Source organism: Narcine bancroftii, chromosome 3 (assembly GCF_036971445.1).
Source record: "Narcine bancroftii isolate sNarBan1 chromosome 3, sNarBan1.hap1, whole genome shotgun sequence".
NCBI classification, from domain to species: Eukaryota; Metazoa; Chordata; class Chondrichthyes; order Torpediniformes; family Narcinidae; genus Narcine; species Narcine bancroftii.
Window position 1 is genome coordinate 154309261 of NC_091471.1, and position 18490 is coordinate 154327750.

At 40.2% G+C, this 18490-nt stretch overlaps 1 protein-coding gene across 12 annotated transcripts in view; it reads right to left on the bottom strand.

Annotated features, from left to right (window-relative positions):
- sec31a (SEC31 homolog A, COPII coat complex component) overlaps nt 1-18490 on the bottom strand; it is a 110366-nt gene that overhangs the window by 90591 nt on the left and 1285 nt on the right. For 8 of the 12 annotated variants that reach the window (XM_069925442.1, XM_069925433.1, XM_069925435.1 and 5 more), the window contains 2 exons: nt 11088-11181; nt 6111-6234 (listed from right to left, as the gene is read on the bottom strand). In XM_069925442.1, coding sequence (XP_069781543.1) covers nt 6111-6234; nt 11088-11166 — 203 coding nt within the window. In that variant the 5' untranslated portion in view covers nt 11167-11181. Of the gene's footprint in view, nt 1-6110; nt 6235-11087; nt 11219-18490 lie in introns of those variants that run through there. The other 4 variants (XM_069925437.1, XM_069925434.1, XM_069925436.1 and 1 more) reach the window with 3 other exon arrangements.

Genomic DNA, 18490 nt, shown 5'->3' on the forward strand with positions numbered 1-18490 from the left:
TTTCAAATTAGACATTCTTTGACTGCAATATTACCCAGTTTTCCCCTGCTATATCAGTCAGACATGGTTAATGCCATTTTTTGTTTGAACCCCTCCCAGAAGGGTTTAATAGCAATTATAGATGATGTTATTAAAATTGTGGCCAGTCTTGACTGATAAATTTAAAAGGGTATGGGAGCAGGAGCTTCAACAATCTTCTTCTGCAGAGATGTGGAAAAAGATTCTTAAACTAGTTAATACCCCATCAATGTGTGCACGACGCTCCCTTATTCAATTTAAAGTAGTGCATAGGGTGCACATGTCTAAGGACAAGCATGCCCGTATTTTTCCTAATTTGAATCCAATCTGTGACAGGTGTAATTCACAAGTGGCTTCATTGACCCATATGTTTTGGTCCTGTCCAGTTTTGGAAAAATGTCTTTGGTACTCTTTCAGTAATTCTTGCAATTGGTTTACAGCCAAATCTCTTAACTGCTCTTTTCAGAGTTTTAGGAGCAGGTGTAGGTCACTGTCTGGCTTCTGCTCATCGGATGATAGCTTTCACTACCCTAATGGCTAGGAGAGCAATGCCTTTTTGATGGAGGGACCCCATGCCTCCTACTATAGTCCAATACAAACAAACCATGGTTTGCTTGAATTTAGGAAAAATTAGAAGTGCCACATTTGATTCTTCTATTAAATTTGAAGACACTTGGCACCCATTCATACAAGTTCTAACATTTTTCTTTTAGAGTTGTTGCCCTTTCCTGATACCATCAAATTTCTCTTGTGGATGAGGACCAGGCTTCTTATGTTTGATGAATGCTGTTCCAAGGCTTTCCAGTGATTTTTTTTGTTGGTTTTTCAAACTTATTTTTATAGATAAATATAGGGGGTTTTAGTGTAATGTGAATTTTCTTTCTCTCTTTGACTGTGTTTGGGGAGATGAAGACACTATTATCTTTCACTGGTTGTTGCATATTCCAATCTTGTCACTCATGTTTCCTTATTCTTTCCATCCATTGTCTATTGATGTTTCATATTATATTAAAATTCCATAAAAGGACTGAAAAAGAGAGGGGGAGCATGAGGGAGGGAGAGGGCGAGCAAGAGAAGAAGAGGCGCAGCGAGCAAAAGAGAGGGAGAACACAGAGAGGACAGTGAGAGAAAAAAAAGCATTAGTCAAGTGGGTGGGGAAAAGGGAAGGGGAAGGGCAAAAATCAAATGAGAGTAACTGAACAGGGAATGGTTACCAAACAAGTTCAGTAAATCCCAGAGTGGGAAGGACAAGATGAATGTAAGCATGAGGGGGAGCGGGGGGGGGGGGGGGGGGGGGAGATGGGAATGGAATGGGTGGAATAGATGAAAAAATGGAACAAAATATGAGCAAAGAGAAAATGTAAAACCCATGCCAATTGTCAAAGATCAGGCAGAATTTCTTCTTATTGGTAGTCCAAAAAAAACTATACTCAGGAAAAGATACATACATAAAAATAAGTAAGAGTCTTTAAATGTGCCTCCAACTGAATTTGTTGTTGAGGAGTCCAATGGTGGAGGGATAGCAGCTGTTCCTGAACCTGGTGGATAAGTCTTGTGGTACCGATACTCTTTCCTGATGGAAGCAGCAAGAACAGAGCATGTGCTGGGTGGTGTGAATCCTTGATGATTGCTGCTACTGTCCAGCAGTAGCGTTCCATGTAGATTTTCTCGATGGTGGGGAGAGTATTGATGTGATGCATTGGACTGGTCCACTACCTTCTGCAGGGCTTTCAGCTCAGAGTTATTGGTGCTGCCATACAAGGCCATGTTGTAGCTGGTCAGCACACTTTCCACCACACATCTGTAGATGTTTGCCAAGGTTTACAATGTCACACTAAAGCTCCGCAAATTCCTGAAGTAGAGGAGCTGACGTGCTTTCTTCATAATTACATTCTCGTGTTGGGTCCAGGAAAGGTCCTCCGAGATAATGACTCTCAGGAATTTAAATTTGCTCACCCTCTCCACCTCTGATCCCCCAATAAGCACTGGATCATACACCTCCAGTTTCTCTTCCTGAAGTCCACAATCAGCTGCTTGATTTTGGTGACATTGTGACTACGAAGTGAGACTGGATGCAGACTGGAGATTGCTTCGTTTGGCATCTCAGCTCTGTCCATCACAATAGTGGGGATCTCCCAGTGGCCACCCATTTCAATTCCTGACCCCATTCCCATGCCAACATGTCTGTCCATCATCTCATGCACTGCCAGACCACCTGTAAATTGAAAGAACAATATCTGATATTCCATCTGGGCACCCTCCAACTGGATGGACTTCTCCGGTTTCCGTTAGTCCTATCCCCATGTCTCCTTTCCTCCAGCTCTGCCTATCTCTTTCCTTTTTCCACTGTCTCCTTTTCCCTTGCTCTGCATTCAGAGACAAAGCCGCCCTCCCCCAATCAATTCTCACCTTTTCCCTCTCCTATCCATATCCAATTCTCACCCTTTGTTTGTTGGTCTGTGCTCCTCCTCCTGCTTTCTTTCCTTCTCCACAGCCTTTAAATTCAGGAACCCACCTGCTTTTTCCTCATACCTTGAAAAAAAAGGGTCAGGCCCTAAACATCAGTCATATACCTTTACTCCTATGAATGCTGTGAGACCTACTGAGTTCCTCCAGTATTTATGTTTCTACTACAATTACTGCATCTGCAGACTTCCATGTTTCACTCACGAGGTTGTTGTCAGTACACCATTCAGCCAAGTTTTCAATCTCCCTCCTGTATGCCCCTTTTTATACAACCATGGTAATATCATCAAATTTGTAGAAGGTGTTATTGTCATACGAACAAACAAGAACTGAAGAAAAAGGAGCAGGAGTAGGCCATCCAGCCCATTGAGCTTGCTCCACCATTCAATGACAACATGGCTGATCTAATGAAAGCTCATTTCCACCTACCTGCCTTTTCCCCATATCCCTTAATTCACTTACTATGTAGAAATTTATTCAGCTTTGTCTTAAATATATTTACTGAGGTCACCTCCACTGCTTCAATGGGCAGCTAATTCCACATATTCACCACCCTTTGGGAAAAGCAGTTCCTCCTCACCTTCATCCAAAATCTACTACCATGAATCTTGAGGCTACGTCCCCTAATTCAAGTCTCCCCTACCAATGTCAAGAACTTACCTACCTCTATCTTATCTATGCCTTTCATAATTTTATATGTTTCTATAAGATCCCCTCTTGTCCTTCCAAATTCCAGTGAGTACTGTCTCAGACAATGCAATACCTCCTGTAATGGATCTGTGTTAATAGCAATATTTAGGATAAGGTTAAGCTATATTTCTTATAAAATTGTCTCAGTAAATTATAGAGTTAAAATATTGTATATGTATTCTTAGTAAGTTAGTTGTGAGCTGGTACAGGGTCACACAGGTCAGAACATTTACAGATACATCATTGAACTCAGAAAGAGTGTTAATTTTCAGACTCAACATGTCTTTGAAAGACAGAGCTAATGAATCCGAAGTGGGTCTTAAATATACAAGAATAACGGAGTGTTTGCTTTATTACAAATTGAAGTATCTAAGTACTCAATAAGAACTGCTGAAGGAAGCCATCAGTTTTTAAACTAATTAAACCCTCTTGAACAAGAGAAATGATACTCAGAGCCACGTGAGCGATATACTTAAAGTATATTTGAGAGGGAAGCCTTTGAAAAAGAAGTGAGGTAATCTTTCGGAGTCATGTGATCTACAAGACAGAGGTATGAATATCACATGGTTTACAAGAAATTGGGGTTGGTAACTGTTTAAAATTCCATTAACTGATCACATATTTTCTTGGAATTAAGACTGACCTCATTGGTGATGTAATTTCATAGGAATTTAAGGTTGTATATATTTATCTCCGAAGGCAGAGGCATCTTGAACCCAAAAAGAAGCAGAAACCAGGAGAAAAAGAAGATTGACAGTATTTTCTGGAGGAGGAGGTGCTGTTTTAAGTGTCTTTAAAGTAAGCCAGACCACTTCTGCCTGTCTCTTTTTGTTATTAGAAGGGAGTGTCATCTTGGACCAGAACTTCAGAATTCTTAAGAAGCTAAGAGAAAAACCAGTGTGAGAGTTTAAGAAGAAATCTCTTCCTGGGAAAATAGCTGAACAAGATTTGTGAGTGTGAACAGCCTAAAGACCGAGTCAGTGTTAACAAATACTTCATTACTGCTTTAAGCAACAATTTAAAAGAACTTGAGATTTCATAATCACTTCCGAACTACAATTTAATAGATCTTCAAGTTCAACAAGACTTTAAAATACCAGGCATTAAAACTAACTTCAGACTTAAGTTCAAACTGAAATAGTTTGGACTTTAATATACACACATTAATATAATTACATTTGCGCACTGTGGGGTTTAAGTTTAGAGTTAAGTGAGAACTATTATGTGATTAATAGCTTAATAAAAACTATTATTTTGAATTTGCCACTGTCTGACGATTCTTCCATTGGGTGGCGGGGGGGGGCGGGATTGGTTAGTTAGTTCGTAACATTCCTCAAAGGCCAACCCCTTCATGCCTGGAATGAACTTAGAGAATCTCCTCTACACTGTCTCCAAAGCCAATAGATCCTTCCTCAAGCAAGGAAACCAGAGCCGCACACAGTATTCAAGATGTGGTCTCACCAGCACCTTGTACAGTTCCAGCATAACCTTCAATCTCTCTAGCAGTGAAGGCCAACATTTTATTCACCTTCTCGATAGCCTCCTGCACTTGCAAATCAACCTTTTGTGATTCATGCACAAGCACTCCCACATCCTTCTGCACAGCAGCGTGCTGCATTTACTTGCAATTTAAACAATATTCTGATCTTCCATTTTTCATTCCTAAGTGGATAACCTCACATTTATCGACATTGTACTCCATCTTAACCTATCAATATCTCTCTGCAGTCTCTCCATATCCTCTGCACAATTTGCTTCCCATTCAATTTAGTGTCACCAGCAAACTTAGATAAATTGCACCACAAACCTGATTCATCCAATTTATGTACATGTTCAAGTCCTCTACGATAACTACTACCACACCAAGCCACACAGTCATGGGTGTAAAGCAAGTCGAGCAGTTGGCCAAGTACGCAGCCCTGTGGTGCTCCATTATTGGTGGAGATGTACTTACCAATTCTCACTGATCATGTTCTGGAGGTGAGAAAATCCAGAATCCAATTACCCAGTGGAGTATTGAGGTTCAGGTCTTGGAGTTTGCTGATTTGTTGGACCTAATTTCACAGATTGAATGACTTATCTTTATGGAGATCAGCATGGACTTCAGGCAAGCCACAAGGCACACTCACATCCCAATTTACATCAATGGAGTGGTGTGGACGTTTATCAATCTTTAAATTCCTTGGCGTCCATATCTCTGAAGATCTCACTTGGTCCCTGAATTCTTCAATTCTGATTAAAAAGGCACAGCAGTGTCTTTATTTTTTGAGGAACATGAGGAGGATCCACCTCTGTCCCAGGATACTGTTGGATTTCTATAGATGCACTATTGAGAGCGTGTTAACATGCAGTATTTCAGTGTGGTGTACGAATTGTCTTGCACAAAATCACAAGGCACTCCAGCAAGAAGTGAAAAATGTCCAATGGATTGTTGGCATCCCATTGCCTACCATCGAAAAAATCTATTGGGAATGATGTCTGAGCAGGGCAAGAAACATCATCAAAGATTCACTGCACCCGAATCACGGATTTTTTACTCTTCTCCCATCGGGCAGACACCACAGGAGCCTTCACTCGCGCACCAGTCAGCTCAAGAGCAGCTTTTTTTTTAAAAATATACACTGAAACCCAGGGTTGAGTGGTCCTTCACTCATTATAAAATCAGCACTTTTTAACAGTTTGCTGTAGAATAGTCTTCTTATTGGTTTTAATTGCATGTTTTATTATAATGCATATAGCACTTTTTTAAACTTTTGGTTAGATGCTGGTTGTATTTCATTGGCTGGTTTACTGGTACAATGACAATAAAGTGAATTTAATCTAATTGAATCTAATCTAATGCTGAGTGAGCTGATCGTAAAAGGACACCTTGTTAATTGGATACAAGATCACCGCCTAATGTGACAAACAAAATAACTCTGACTAGTTTCATTTACCTGTGATTGGAAGAGAAAGTACCACATGATTTCATGTCCAAGGTGGAGTCGGCAAGATCCAGCTCAAAGATCTCCAGGGAAGCATTTGTACTAAATGTAGCATCTAGCTGCTGGGCTGAAGTGCCTGTTGTTAACAGTTAAACACAATAGCTTAGCACTACTGACACACAGTAATAAATGTACAAGCTAAATATTGCCTTAAGGTTTTTTAAAAACATTTAGACATACAACACAATAACAGGCCATTTCGACCCACAAGTCCGTGCAACCCAATTTACACCCAATTAGCTTACACTCCTGGTACGTTTTGAACAGCGGAAGGAAACCGGAGCCCCTGGGGAAAACCCACGCAGACACAGGAAGAACACACAAACTCCTTACAGACTGCGTGGGATTCAAACCCAGTCCCGATTGCTGGTCCTGTAAAGGCATTGCGCTAACTGCTATGACAACCTTGCTGCCCTTGTTGCAGGTTGCAGAATGTTATTGGCAAACATCAATTATTGCCTGCAAATATAAATTTAACAATTGTAACAAATAATCGATAGCCATTTTTTTCTAGAAAGTCAGCCATATGAAATAGCTTCCAGCCCTGTAATCTACAAATGTCTACCCTTTCTACATTGTGATTATGAGAATCTCTCCTGACTAACTTTCAAATTTTTAACACCTTGATGAAGGGCTCAAGCCCAAAACGTTGGTGATGCTCCATAAAGGCATTGATTGACCTGCCGGGTTTCTCCAGCATTTGTGTATTTTTTTCCACTTAACCACAGTGTCAACAGAATCTTGAGTTTTACCCTTCAAATTTTAACATGTTACTTCAAAAATAATACTGATTCTCCATTACATCCTTTTGACCTCTTTAATATCTGGAAAACAAATTATTTTAATCTATAGGAGGGGTCTCCAAAGTGGTCGACATCAACCCCTGGGGGGTCAATGGGACTATCCAAGGGGTCAAAAATGCTAGGGAGTCAATGTTGAAAACTGAATCACCAATGCTGAAGACCCAGCTCTGTTTGGCATCTTCCCGGCCAGAAGAAAAAGTTTTTTTGAAACTGTAATTGTAATCACCTACTTGCTTAATTTAAAGATTTGTGACTTGGCAATTGGGGTTTTAAAACAAAGTTTGGGTTGTTGCTGGGAGGCCAGGATGCTATGCATATGGTATGCATTTTCCCTCACTAATGCAGATGGAAACTGCATGTCTACTTATTTATTTGTTTGTTTTTGAACAGGCCTGGGGGGTCTATAAGGGAATCAAGGATTTCACGAAGGGGTCAATGTTTGAGGACCCCCGATCTAAAGTTTTGATTAAACAAACAACAAGAGTAAACCAGTCTATGACACAAATAATTACATTTTGCATAATTATTGTCATTTAATTACCTATTGCTTTTACTGAGAACTCGACAGTCAATCTGACTGTTAATGCATTTCATTGCAGATTCTCCCTTCAGTGTTACAGAAGAAGCAAGGGACCCAACAGTGTAAGTTAAGTACCTTAAAATGTTGTGACACGCATTTAATATGAGCAAAGATTGTGTTGTAGAATTGGTGAATTAGCACATGCACAGTGAATTGTAAATTATGTTTTGATGTAACTTTTGTTCAATGTTGTTTCGGTGTGATATTTTCTTTGCCCTATAGTTTTTATTTGCAGTGGCAAGCTCGTCATATAAAGTGGTAAACACTTAGCCCGCAAATAGGTAACCAGTCAGAAATGGTTAACTGAATTATTCTGACTCAAAATTCAAGGTAACTAAGAATTTAACTCCATGTTTTCTTGTAAGGCAGAATGTTGCCCAAGCAAGATAACCACAAGCATTCAGCAAGAAGGAGTGGAACAAGAAACTCCAAATACAAAGATTCATAGGTTGGAAAAAAGTCTTTAGTTCTTAATCCTAAATGGTCAATCACTAATGCTGAAACTGTGATTCATTCTTACTTCTGCCATGTCAAACGCACTTCGTTTCAACAAGGTTACCCTTTATTTTTCTAATCTCTAGAGAAAATAGACCCAGTCTGCATAATCTGACCATGCAGGACAATACACCCACCCCAGATTGGCAAACCTTCACTGTGCTCCTTCAATCACAAATATCATTTTCCAAAGATTAACAAAGCCTTCCTCATGTAGAACACTGGCTCTAAAATTGTCTATTACTTTATTGGTTCTATAACATACTGATCCAGAAAACCAGCTCTTATACACTTCCTGAAATTCCTAATTTGGTTTCCCAAGAGTAGATAGGGCTTAAAATACTCATGATAATTGAATTGCACTTGTTAGATGCATCTCACTCACACTAAAGACAAGGTTGTAAGGCGTTGGTGATTAAGAGAATCTTGGAAACCCTGTATCCATGTGCAGCAAGCAATTCAGAAGGCAACACGACATTTGTGATTGAGGGAATGCAATGAAGCCTCATCCTGGAGTGGGTGTAATGTTGTGCATGGCTAGATTAAGCAAATTTTGTCTATATTCTCTATAGTTTAGAAAATTAAGGGATAACCTCATTGAAACAAAATGAGCTCGACATACCAGATGTATGAATGAATTTCTGACTCAGAATTAATAGTTGACCATTCTGGATTAAGATGTACAGACTTTTTTCCTGCCTGGAAGGATGCGAATCTTTGGAATTCTCTACTCAAGATGGCTGTGAATGAGAACATTCAGTTCAGAAATGAATTCATTCTTCTATATCAAGAGAATCAGGAATTATAGCCTCAGTGGCACTGAGGTGAATCATCATCTGATTAAATGGCCACAGGGAGTCACATGCTTGACTTTCATTTCTTATATTTTTATATTTGAATTGCAGACCTCTAGCCACTGTGAAACTTACAGGTAAATGGCTGGAACATGTGAGTGTAGTTCAGCAACTGAGATGCAAAACTGAGGGGATAAGGGGGTCTTCTCTGAGCAAAGGTTCAACTTCAAGGTAACAATTTGATATCAGCAACTTCCAGTGCAAATATAATGGAAAAGCGTTGAGAAAATAGGAGGTTATGCAAACAATATGCACAAGGTGGAGCATGTTTTAGCTGGGTAAGAGGTTTACAGTTTTATCTTATATTAGATCAATGGACATCCCATTGCCTTCAGAGAAGTGTTTCTGCAAGCTCTTTTCATATTCTTTTTTAATGTTCATCAACTTCCTTTCTGCAACTCACTTGTACAACATTGCAATATTTCACTCTTTGTAACAAAAAAATTTCCTATCAAATACTTATATACTGAAAGTGGTACATGTGGCACTCAGTTTGAGTTTTATAATCATATAGCAAGCTCAAATTTTGTTATAAAATTGGAAAAAGTATCAAGAAAATTGGCAGTTACGAATATACAAATATGAGAAAATGGAACATGTAATTTTACATCAATATTGTAGTGTGTACAAATGGAATTACAGGAAGACTGAGATATGCTTCAAAGAGTGAGGAAATTGAGATCAAATTCCTCAAGAAGAACAAACTAACTGTTTGTATGAGCTTTATATATAAACTGATCATTATATATTTTTATTGTCATGAAACACAGACAATTATGATGTTTATTGTCAAGCACAATGTCCTATATTATTATGTTCATACTATATGACACTTTTTTTAATTATAAAAAGGTTAAAAAAATATGAAACTTAAGTTCTCAAAGCAATTTTTTGAACATCATCTCCATGAACTATTGCATAAAAATCCCTCTTGAAACTACTTATTTGGACAAGGATACAGTAATGATTTTCCTGTCGAATTATTTTGGTGCAATACTTTTAATAATTACAATCCAGAAAATGGGGTGGAAATTCTAATTAATTAAATTGAATTATTTGACTGATCACTCGTCATTTCCTTTGACTACCAGAGTAATTTCAATAGCCACGTTCAAAGTCTTATAAATTTTTATCAGTACAGATCAAGACCCAACTAATTAGAGTTGCCTTTCTCAAGGGCGGGCCAAGTCTGACAATTCCAATGAGGCTGTGCAAGGACATTTGGTGACGTTGAATCACTTTAGTTGAGCCATGCATTGTCTGACCGATCTTCACTCCAAATTCAAATAAATGCATTTCACAGCAAGATCACTGTTTCTCTATCTCTATCTCACTGTAATAACATTGGTATAGCACTGGACCAGTAACCCTGGTCATCATTTCAAATTCTTCAAGAAATGCAATTGTGAACCCTTGCTAAAATAGAAACCACTTTGGCACAAAGGACCACAACCAAATAACTTTGCTCTCTACCAAATGATGTCTTTCTGTATAACTCTGCACTTCTGTATTACGTCTGGCTCACTGTGCTATGTATAGGAACTGGACTGCTCACAAACTTTCTCACAGCACCCATGGTACATGTCAATAAATTTGAACTGAACTGAATTCAAGAGTTACAGAGAGGTGCAACATGGAAATAGACCCTTCGGCCCAGCAAGTCCAAACCGACTATACCCTACCTATTTTACACTCATCTCTACATTAATCCTTTTTTTTTTAATTCTCCCATTCTCTTCAACTTCCTCCACATTCTATCATTCACACTGCACTAGAGAGGACATTTACAGCAGTCAATTAGCCTACCAACCCACCTCTCTTTTGGATGCAGAAGGAAACCAGAGCACTTGGAGATAACCACTGCATCTATACTGGTGCGAATTGTATATGAACAGCACTCAAGGTCAGGATCAAAGCTGGATCTCCAGATCTGTGAGGCAGTGGCTCCACCAACTGCACACCCTTGTGCTCACCCTAAATGTGGACAATAGATACTGGAAACAATTTTTTTTAATATATTATTTATATTTTCAGTTTTCACTTGTGTTGCTTTTGTTGAAATTATGCAATATTTTTCTCAGATGATCTATGCATGAAGATCATTTTCTCTGGATAAATAGCTTTCTTCTAAGATGCACAGAAGGTTTTGGTAAGCAATTTGTTTTCCATTGAACTTCCACACCAACAATTCTCTTACCTGCAGCTAAATAAATTGGATGATGCTGAGCTGGACTCCACGCCTGGATAGCAGTCCGGTTGATTTCTTTAAGCTTCATTCTTGTTCACTATGGCTTGAAAGAAAGACCAATGAGAGGGAAGTAATCAGTGCTGCAATAAACAAAAGAATAAAAGTCTACACTGATCCACAGAAACAGACAATATGTATAGTTTTCTTTTTAAACTATGACTAACCAAAGTACAAAAGCCAAAACTTATGTTGCGGTACAACACTAATTCAGGATCAGGATTGGAGAGTAAACAAATTTCAGCTAACACCATTTGATTATAAAACCTTGTCAAAGGGGCAGCATGGTTGGCTTAGCGGTTAGCACAATGCCTTTAAAGCGCCAGCGATCGGGACAGGGTTCAAATCCCATGCTGTCTGTCAGGAGTTTGTGCATTCTCCCATGTCTGCATGAGTTTTCCCCAGGGTCTCCGGTTTCCTCCCACCATTCAAAAATGTACCGGGGGTGTAGGTTAATGGGCTGTAAATTGAGCAGCACGGACTCATCGACCGAAATGGTCTATTACCATGCTGTATGTCTAAAATTTTTAAAAATTTAAAGTGTATGAGAAGAGGAGGAAAAAATTACTTATGGAAAATTTAAAAAACTGTGACTGCAGCCTCCTTGTACCTTGACCAGATGATTTTTTTTGTACAAGTCCAGTGAAAGCCAGCAGAATAATTTACACTGAGAATGGACACCACAGCCAAACTGGGTTATTTTCTCAAGATCAATATTCTTTCAGAGATCAGAGAGCCATAAGGAAAATAACTATTTTTTTAACCAAGACACCCCAAAGCCGAAGAACTCAAAGTTTTTTATGGTGTTTTGGGCGTCATTAAATGTTTCAAATATGAACTTCAAGTTTTGAAGTCGATTGTTATATTATATGCAGTTCCACGAGAAGGGTACTTCCATGAACAGTCAATTCTGACATTCATACAGTTGTTAGTAGCAGAGCAAATGCACAGTTACAAAAACATATGGTCACAAGAAGTCTAGCACTGATTATTTAAAGGAAAGCATTGATCATTAAAGGTGAGCCTACCGCGGACACTCAACATCTCCTCACTTGTCAGGAAGGTGCAACAGCAAATTTACTATCTGAAAAGACTGAAGCGGGCAAGGCTACCGGCCACCATTATGTCAATCTTCTATAGGAGCTCTATCGAGAGCGTCCAAGCCGGCTGCATCACAGTGGTAGGGTTGCTGCTGAGAAATGTATTGGAGGTCAATCCATAGGACCATAAGAGTGGCAGAGAGGATCACGGGAGTGTGTCTCCTCCCCCCCCCCCCCCCCCCCCCCCATCAATGTGATCTACCAGGATCACTGTCTGAAGCGAGCATGCCATATCATTGAGGACCCCTTCAATTCTATACGCAGCATCTTTCAGCTGCTCCCTTTGGGGAAGAGATACAGAAGTATCAGTGCCAGGATTACCAGGCAGAGGAACAGCTCCTTCTCACAGGCAGTTAGAATGCTGAGCAACCAAAGACTAACCACCTGAGACTCTCATATATACAAAACAATATTTATTTTTAATCGCTGAAATACTTGTCCTGCATATGTATTCTTCGTCTATTAGGGCTAGTTGTGTGTCTGTATGTTTTGCACTGAGGACCAGAGGACGCTGTTTTGTCGGGTTGCATTTGTACAATTAGATGACAATAAACTTGACTTGAAAAGAAAGGAGAGTCTTGTGGAGTAATAATGGAAGAAGGTCCCAAGGCAGTGCACATACTTCATAAAACTTTTAGGTTTTCACAGAAAAGGTAAGCTTTGAATGACCTGTGACTGGGTCAAAATAATTTTTACATACAAGATGTACATTTAATAACTGAGCAAAGTTGGCAGCCAACATCTTCGAAGGAGGAAAATATAAAAACCTATCAATAATTGCTTATGCAACAGCTGCTAGAAAAGGTTATCAAAGCAGAAATATTCCAAAATACAAAAACTCTTTTCAAATATAAATGTTACTGAGGAGTACCATTAAACAGAAATCAGAGAAAATAGGGATGTACAGAAAATATTTCAGAGGTTTTTAAAAAAACTAAATCGTATCATAGCACCTCCAAAAGAGCAGATATCTAAATTCCAATTTCCACTGACAACAAAATACCATAATGTTCTGATTTTATGTTAAACAAAAATTATACTGCAAAGTCAATTATCATCAGATTACTCTTCCCAATTATACAAACTTAGCCAGGACATTTGACCATCTTCCTTCAAAAGTTTTCAATCACTCACTAAATCATTTCAAGTATAATTAAAAATGAAGAATAATCTTGTCACAAAAGCTCTTTTCAATATTTCAGCTGCTTCCACCAAAGTCCAACATATCCTTCAAAAGCAATCAAGTCCAGTGAGGCGAAGTTACATATGCATCTCACCCAACCTCGCCTCCGACATTTGGTGCTCTCAATGTCTCCTCCTCTACATCGGTGAGACTAAACACAGATTGGGTGATTGTTTCACTAAGCACCTGTACTCAGTTCTTGCAACTCTCAGGTGCAGCCATTTTAGTTCATTTTCCCATCCCACGCAGGTCTGTGTGACCTCAGGTTCCTCCATTGCCAGGATGAGGTCAAATGTAAATTTGAGGAAACATATTATATGTTAGCTGGATGACCTACAAATGAACAGGATTGAAATTTTCCAATTTCAGGTCATCCCCATCCCATTGTGGTGTCAAGTGTTTTAACCAGTCCTTTATCGGTTCACATACTTCCTTTCCCCTAAACACCCCTATTGCTGTCCCTACATGTCTCTCCACCATTCCCACCTTCATGTGGACAGTAGCCTATTACCACTTGGCCCCTACCCAGGCTTTTCACCAACCCCCTTTTATGCTTGGTATCTCCACTTCCCCCTCAGTCTTAAAAATGGGCCCCATCCCAAAATGACTGCCCATTTCTCCCCATGCCTGATCTGCTGGGTCTCTCCAACTTCTCTTTGTTTGCTCAAGATTCCAGCTTCTGCAGTTCTTGTGCTTTTCCTTCCTCAAGTCCAGATTTGTTCTCAGCCTCAGAAAAATGAAAATTGAAAGGTATAAAATTCTTACAAGGCTTCCGAGAGTTGACATTGAAAGAGCATTTCATCTGGTTTAATCCTGAACTCAAAACCTTCATCCTGCACTACAGGCTGTCTCAACAGAAGGAATCTGCAATTTAGGATGGGTAAATGAAAACTAAGTCTCTTGAGAGGGTTTTAAATTTTGAAATGTCTGTGCACCAAAACATTGCTGATATTGGATAGTCGACATCGGACAGATACCTGGATGGTAATATCATCAAAGAATGAGAGAGAGAAGTACATTAATTTCGAGGGTAAAAAATTACTGCCATCTTCCCTGCAATTGCTGATAGAAGCCAACTGAGCTTCATATTTCTCTATGAGGTAGATTGGCCTGTCAAGAATAGTAGCTCACAGAGCAATCTCATTCCCCAATTAATTTTCCCTCTAACTATTTTCCCCATGTTCCCATTGACTCACCTTAGATTCTACCACTTACTTACTTACTCTGGGGAAAATGTACAATCTGGCTATCCATCCCATAGAATGATGAAGGTTCCTTTCAGTCAGTTTGTGGAGTTTGATTGGAGGATACCCCACTCCTCAGAAAGGAACAGCATGTGTGTGAATGGATTTAGGTGAGTAGGGGGATGGCACAGGTCCAGATCCACCATCTCGACATCCCCTCCCAGATCCAAGGCATCTGGGGGAAGTTATTGCAGTGAATGGTTAGACCATTCATGGCATGTGTTTGCTAGATGGCCGTTGATGCTACAAAGAGGGTTCACCCACCTTTTGGCAGGTCTTGGTTTTCATCTGGGAGTTGCAAGCCTGGTTAGTCACCAACCACCTGACCATGCGACAGGTAGTACTGGGTTACATTGTACCAGTAGTCCTCCAACGAGTAACCAAGTAACCTACAAATCTAAGGAAGAGTGCTGGAGTATCTGGACAAACCCAGACAATCAAAAAGAACATGCAAACTCTACATGGACAGCACTAGAGTTCATAATTGAACCTGGGTCACTGGAGCAGGGAGGTGCTACAGCAAATTGTTTTGTACGATCCAAAGCTATTTTTGGGTTTTGAAGGGGGTCCTACAATGTGGTTTCAAACTATCCTGCATTAGAAAAATGAAGAACTGTTGATGCTAAACTCTATTATTCTTCTGTGTTAATATCAGTATTCTGCATCATGAGCCTTCTGTATTAATGGGGTACATGATTGGGCAATGAAAACAGATCCACAAGAGTGGTAGAAAGGATCATTGGAGTCTCCCTTCCTTCCCCCCTCCCCCATCCCCCCACATTGGCATGATCTACTGGGATCATTGACTGAAGAGGGCGTGTAAAATCAATGAGGAGCCCTCCCACCCTGCACACAGCATCTTTCAGCTGCTCCTGCTGGGGAAGTGATGCAGGAGTATCAGATCCAGCACCACCAGGCTGAGGAACAGCTTCTTCCCACAGGCAGTGAGAATGCTGAATGATCAAAGGAACTCTGTTCACACTAACCATCCAAGACTCTCATATATACAAAAGAATATTTATTTTTATAGATATGATATTTGTCCTGCATGTATATTATATGTGTGCTATGTCTGGATGTGTATCTGCATGTTTTGCACTGAGGACCGAAGAACCCTCTTTCGTCAGGTTGTACTTGTACAATCAGATGACAATAAACTTGACTTGAAAATATTCAAACAGACTTGTGGAAGACAATCAAAATGGCAGGGAAAGCTTGAAGCGCCTGGTGTCCTACTCCTATTTTCCTATGTTCTTTCGATCTTTTGTTGAGAAGAAGTTCTATCTACATAGCTTGTCCAAGAATTGAGCTGTTCTTGCAGGGATTGCAAAATTTAACAGAGGGAAATGCAGAATAAAGCCTGGAAGTATTCTCCCTCTCATATTTCCTACTTCAAAGAAGTTAATTACTTTCAACTACAAGTGCAAGTATCCAGTTCATAGCACTCCAATGTAACCCCATTCCATAGCGTCATCGTTCTCAAGGGTCCATTGTACTCCCAACTTAATTTCACCCACACCTCCTCCCCAGACACAACTATAACAAGGCAGGAAAAAAATCATTGGTCACAACTTCACAAAGCCTTTTAACAAGTATTAATGCAATTAATTAATCAAGTTCTTAAAAATAGCTCCAATAAGCATATTGACTGGATGAACAAGAAAGCACACCAAGAAGGTGCCTTTACTTTCTGAGAATTTAAGGAGCTGGAGTAGGCCATCTGGCCTGTCGAGCCCTCTCTGCCATTGAACAAGGTCATGGTTGATGGTGTCAAACATCCTCCATATGTTTCACAGTCTTCACATATGTCACATGCCTCAACAACTTCTACAGGTGCACCATAAAAACATAGTTGCTGGATGCATCCCATTGTTGAACGGGAGCTGTTCTGTTCTACATCGGAAGAAGCTAGAGGTAGTGAATGCAGCTCAGAACATCACACAAACTTCCCTCCCTGTATTGGACTCTGCATTTCCCACTACCTAGAAATTCAGTCAAGATACTGAAAAATCCATCGCTTCATGGACACAATCCTCCCATTGATCTTCCTTTTTGCTGTACTCCCTACACTGTTAAATCGTGCTCTCTACACATAATGGTAGAGATAAACTGTTGGTCTGTTTGCAGAACCCTTCTTGGTCGGTATCTTGTGACAAATAACCTTACACTTAAAACTGTGGCATCACGAATGAATTAGTTTATTTATGCAGGTACTGAGAGGAGCACAAAAGTGACCAGTTTACTGATGCTTTGACCAGAAAGATCAATGAAAAGAAGTAACTGCTTCTCTTTCAAATGAAGTGCCACATGGTGCTTGGGGTTTTTCTTGCATCTAGCCAAGAACTTCATCCAAAAAAGTGGCAAATTAAAAACAGGTACTAATCCTTTGGTACTGCAGTTCACTGCCTCAGACGGCAGTGAACTGATAGAAGGATACCCCACTCCTCAGAAAGGAACAGCATGTGTGTGAATGGATTTAGGTGAGCAGGGGGTTGCACAAGTCATAACCTCACAGGTTGTCAGAGCAAGCAGCAGAAGTAGATACAATGGATAGGAAAGTTTTGGAAGGATAAGGGCCAAATACAGGCAAATAAGAATAGTTCAGGTTAACATGCATAAGATGAGCCATTGCTGGACCATTATGTCAACCTTCTACAGGATTTCTATGGAGAGTGCCCTGGGTGCTGACTGGTGGAGAAAAATGGATCAGAAGGAGAATACTGTTGCAACTTTCACTGAATTAGAAACATAGAAGATAGGAGCAGGAGTAGGTCATTCGACCCTTCAAGCCTGCTCCACCATTCAACGAGATCATGACTGATCTTAAAGTTCAGTACCCCGTCCCCGCCTTTTCTCCGTAACCTTTAATACCCTTATACTGAAGAAATATTTCTAATTCCCTCTTAAATAGATTTAATGAACCTGCCTCTACTGCCCTCCGTGGCAATGAATTCCACAGATTCACCACCCTCTGGGTCAAGAAATTCCTCCTCATCTCGGTCCTAAATGGTTTGCCTATTATCCTCAAACCATGGCCCCGGGTTCTGGATTTTCCCATCATTGGAAACATCCCATCTGCATCCATTCTGTCCAGTCCTGCCAGAATTTTATATGTCTCTATGAGATCCCCTCTCAATCTTCTAAACTCCAGCAAGTACAATCCCAATTTGTACAATTTTTCCTCATAAGTCATTCCTGCCATTCCAGGCATCAGCCTGGTGAATCGCCTCTGCACTCCCTCCATTGCAAGAACATCCTTCCTTAGATAAGGTGACCAAAACTGCACACAATAGTCCAGGTGTGGCCTCACCAAGGTCCTTTACAGCTGCAGTAAGGTATCCTTGTTCCTATACTCTGTACCTGCATGCTCACCTTCAGAGACTGATGTACAAGTACCCCTAGGTCTCTCTGCACTTCCCCATCTCTTAATCTATTGCCATTCAAATCGTAATCTGCCCTCCGGTTTGTATTACCAAAGTGGATAACCTCACATTTATCCACATTGTAGTGCATTTGCCATGTATCTGCCCAGTCCCTCAATTTATCCAAATCACACTGGAGCTTCCTGACCCTCTCTTCCGTGCACACAACCCCTCCTAGCTTAGTGTCATCTGCAAATTTGGAGATATTACATCCAATCCCCTCATCCAGATCATTAATGTAAATTGTGAACAGCTGGGGTCCCAGTACAGATCCCTGTGGCACCCCACTGGTCACCGCCTGCCACTCAGAAAACGAGCCATTTATCCCAACTCTCTGTCTTCTACCTGCCAGCCAGTTCTCAATCCACATCAATACCTTGCCCCCAATCCCATGAGCCTTGATTTT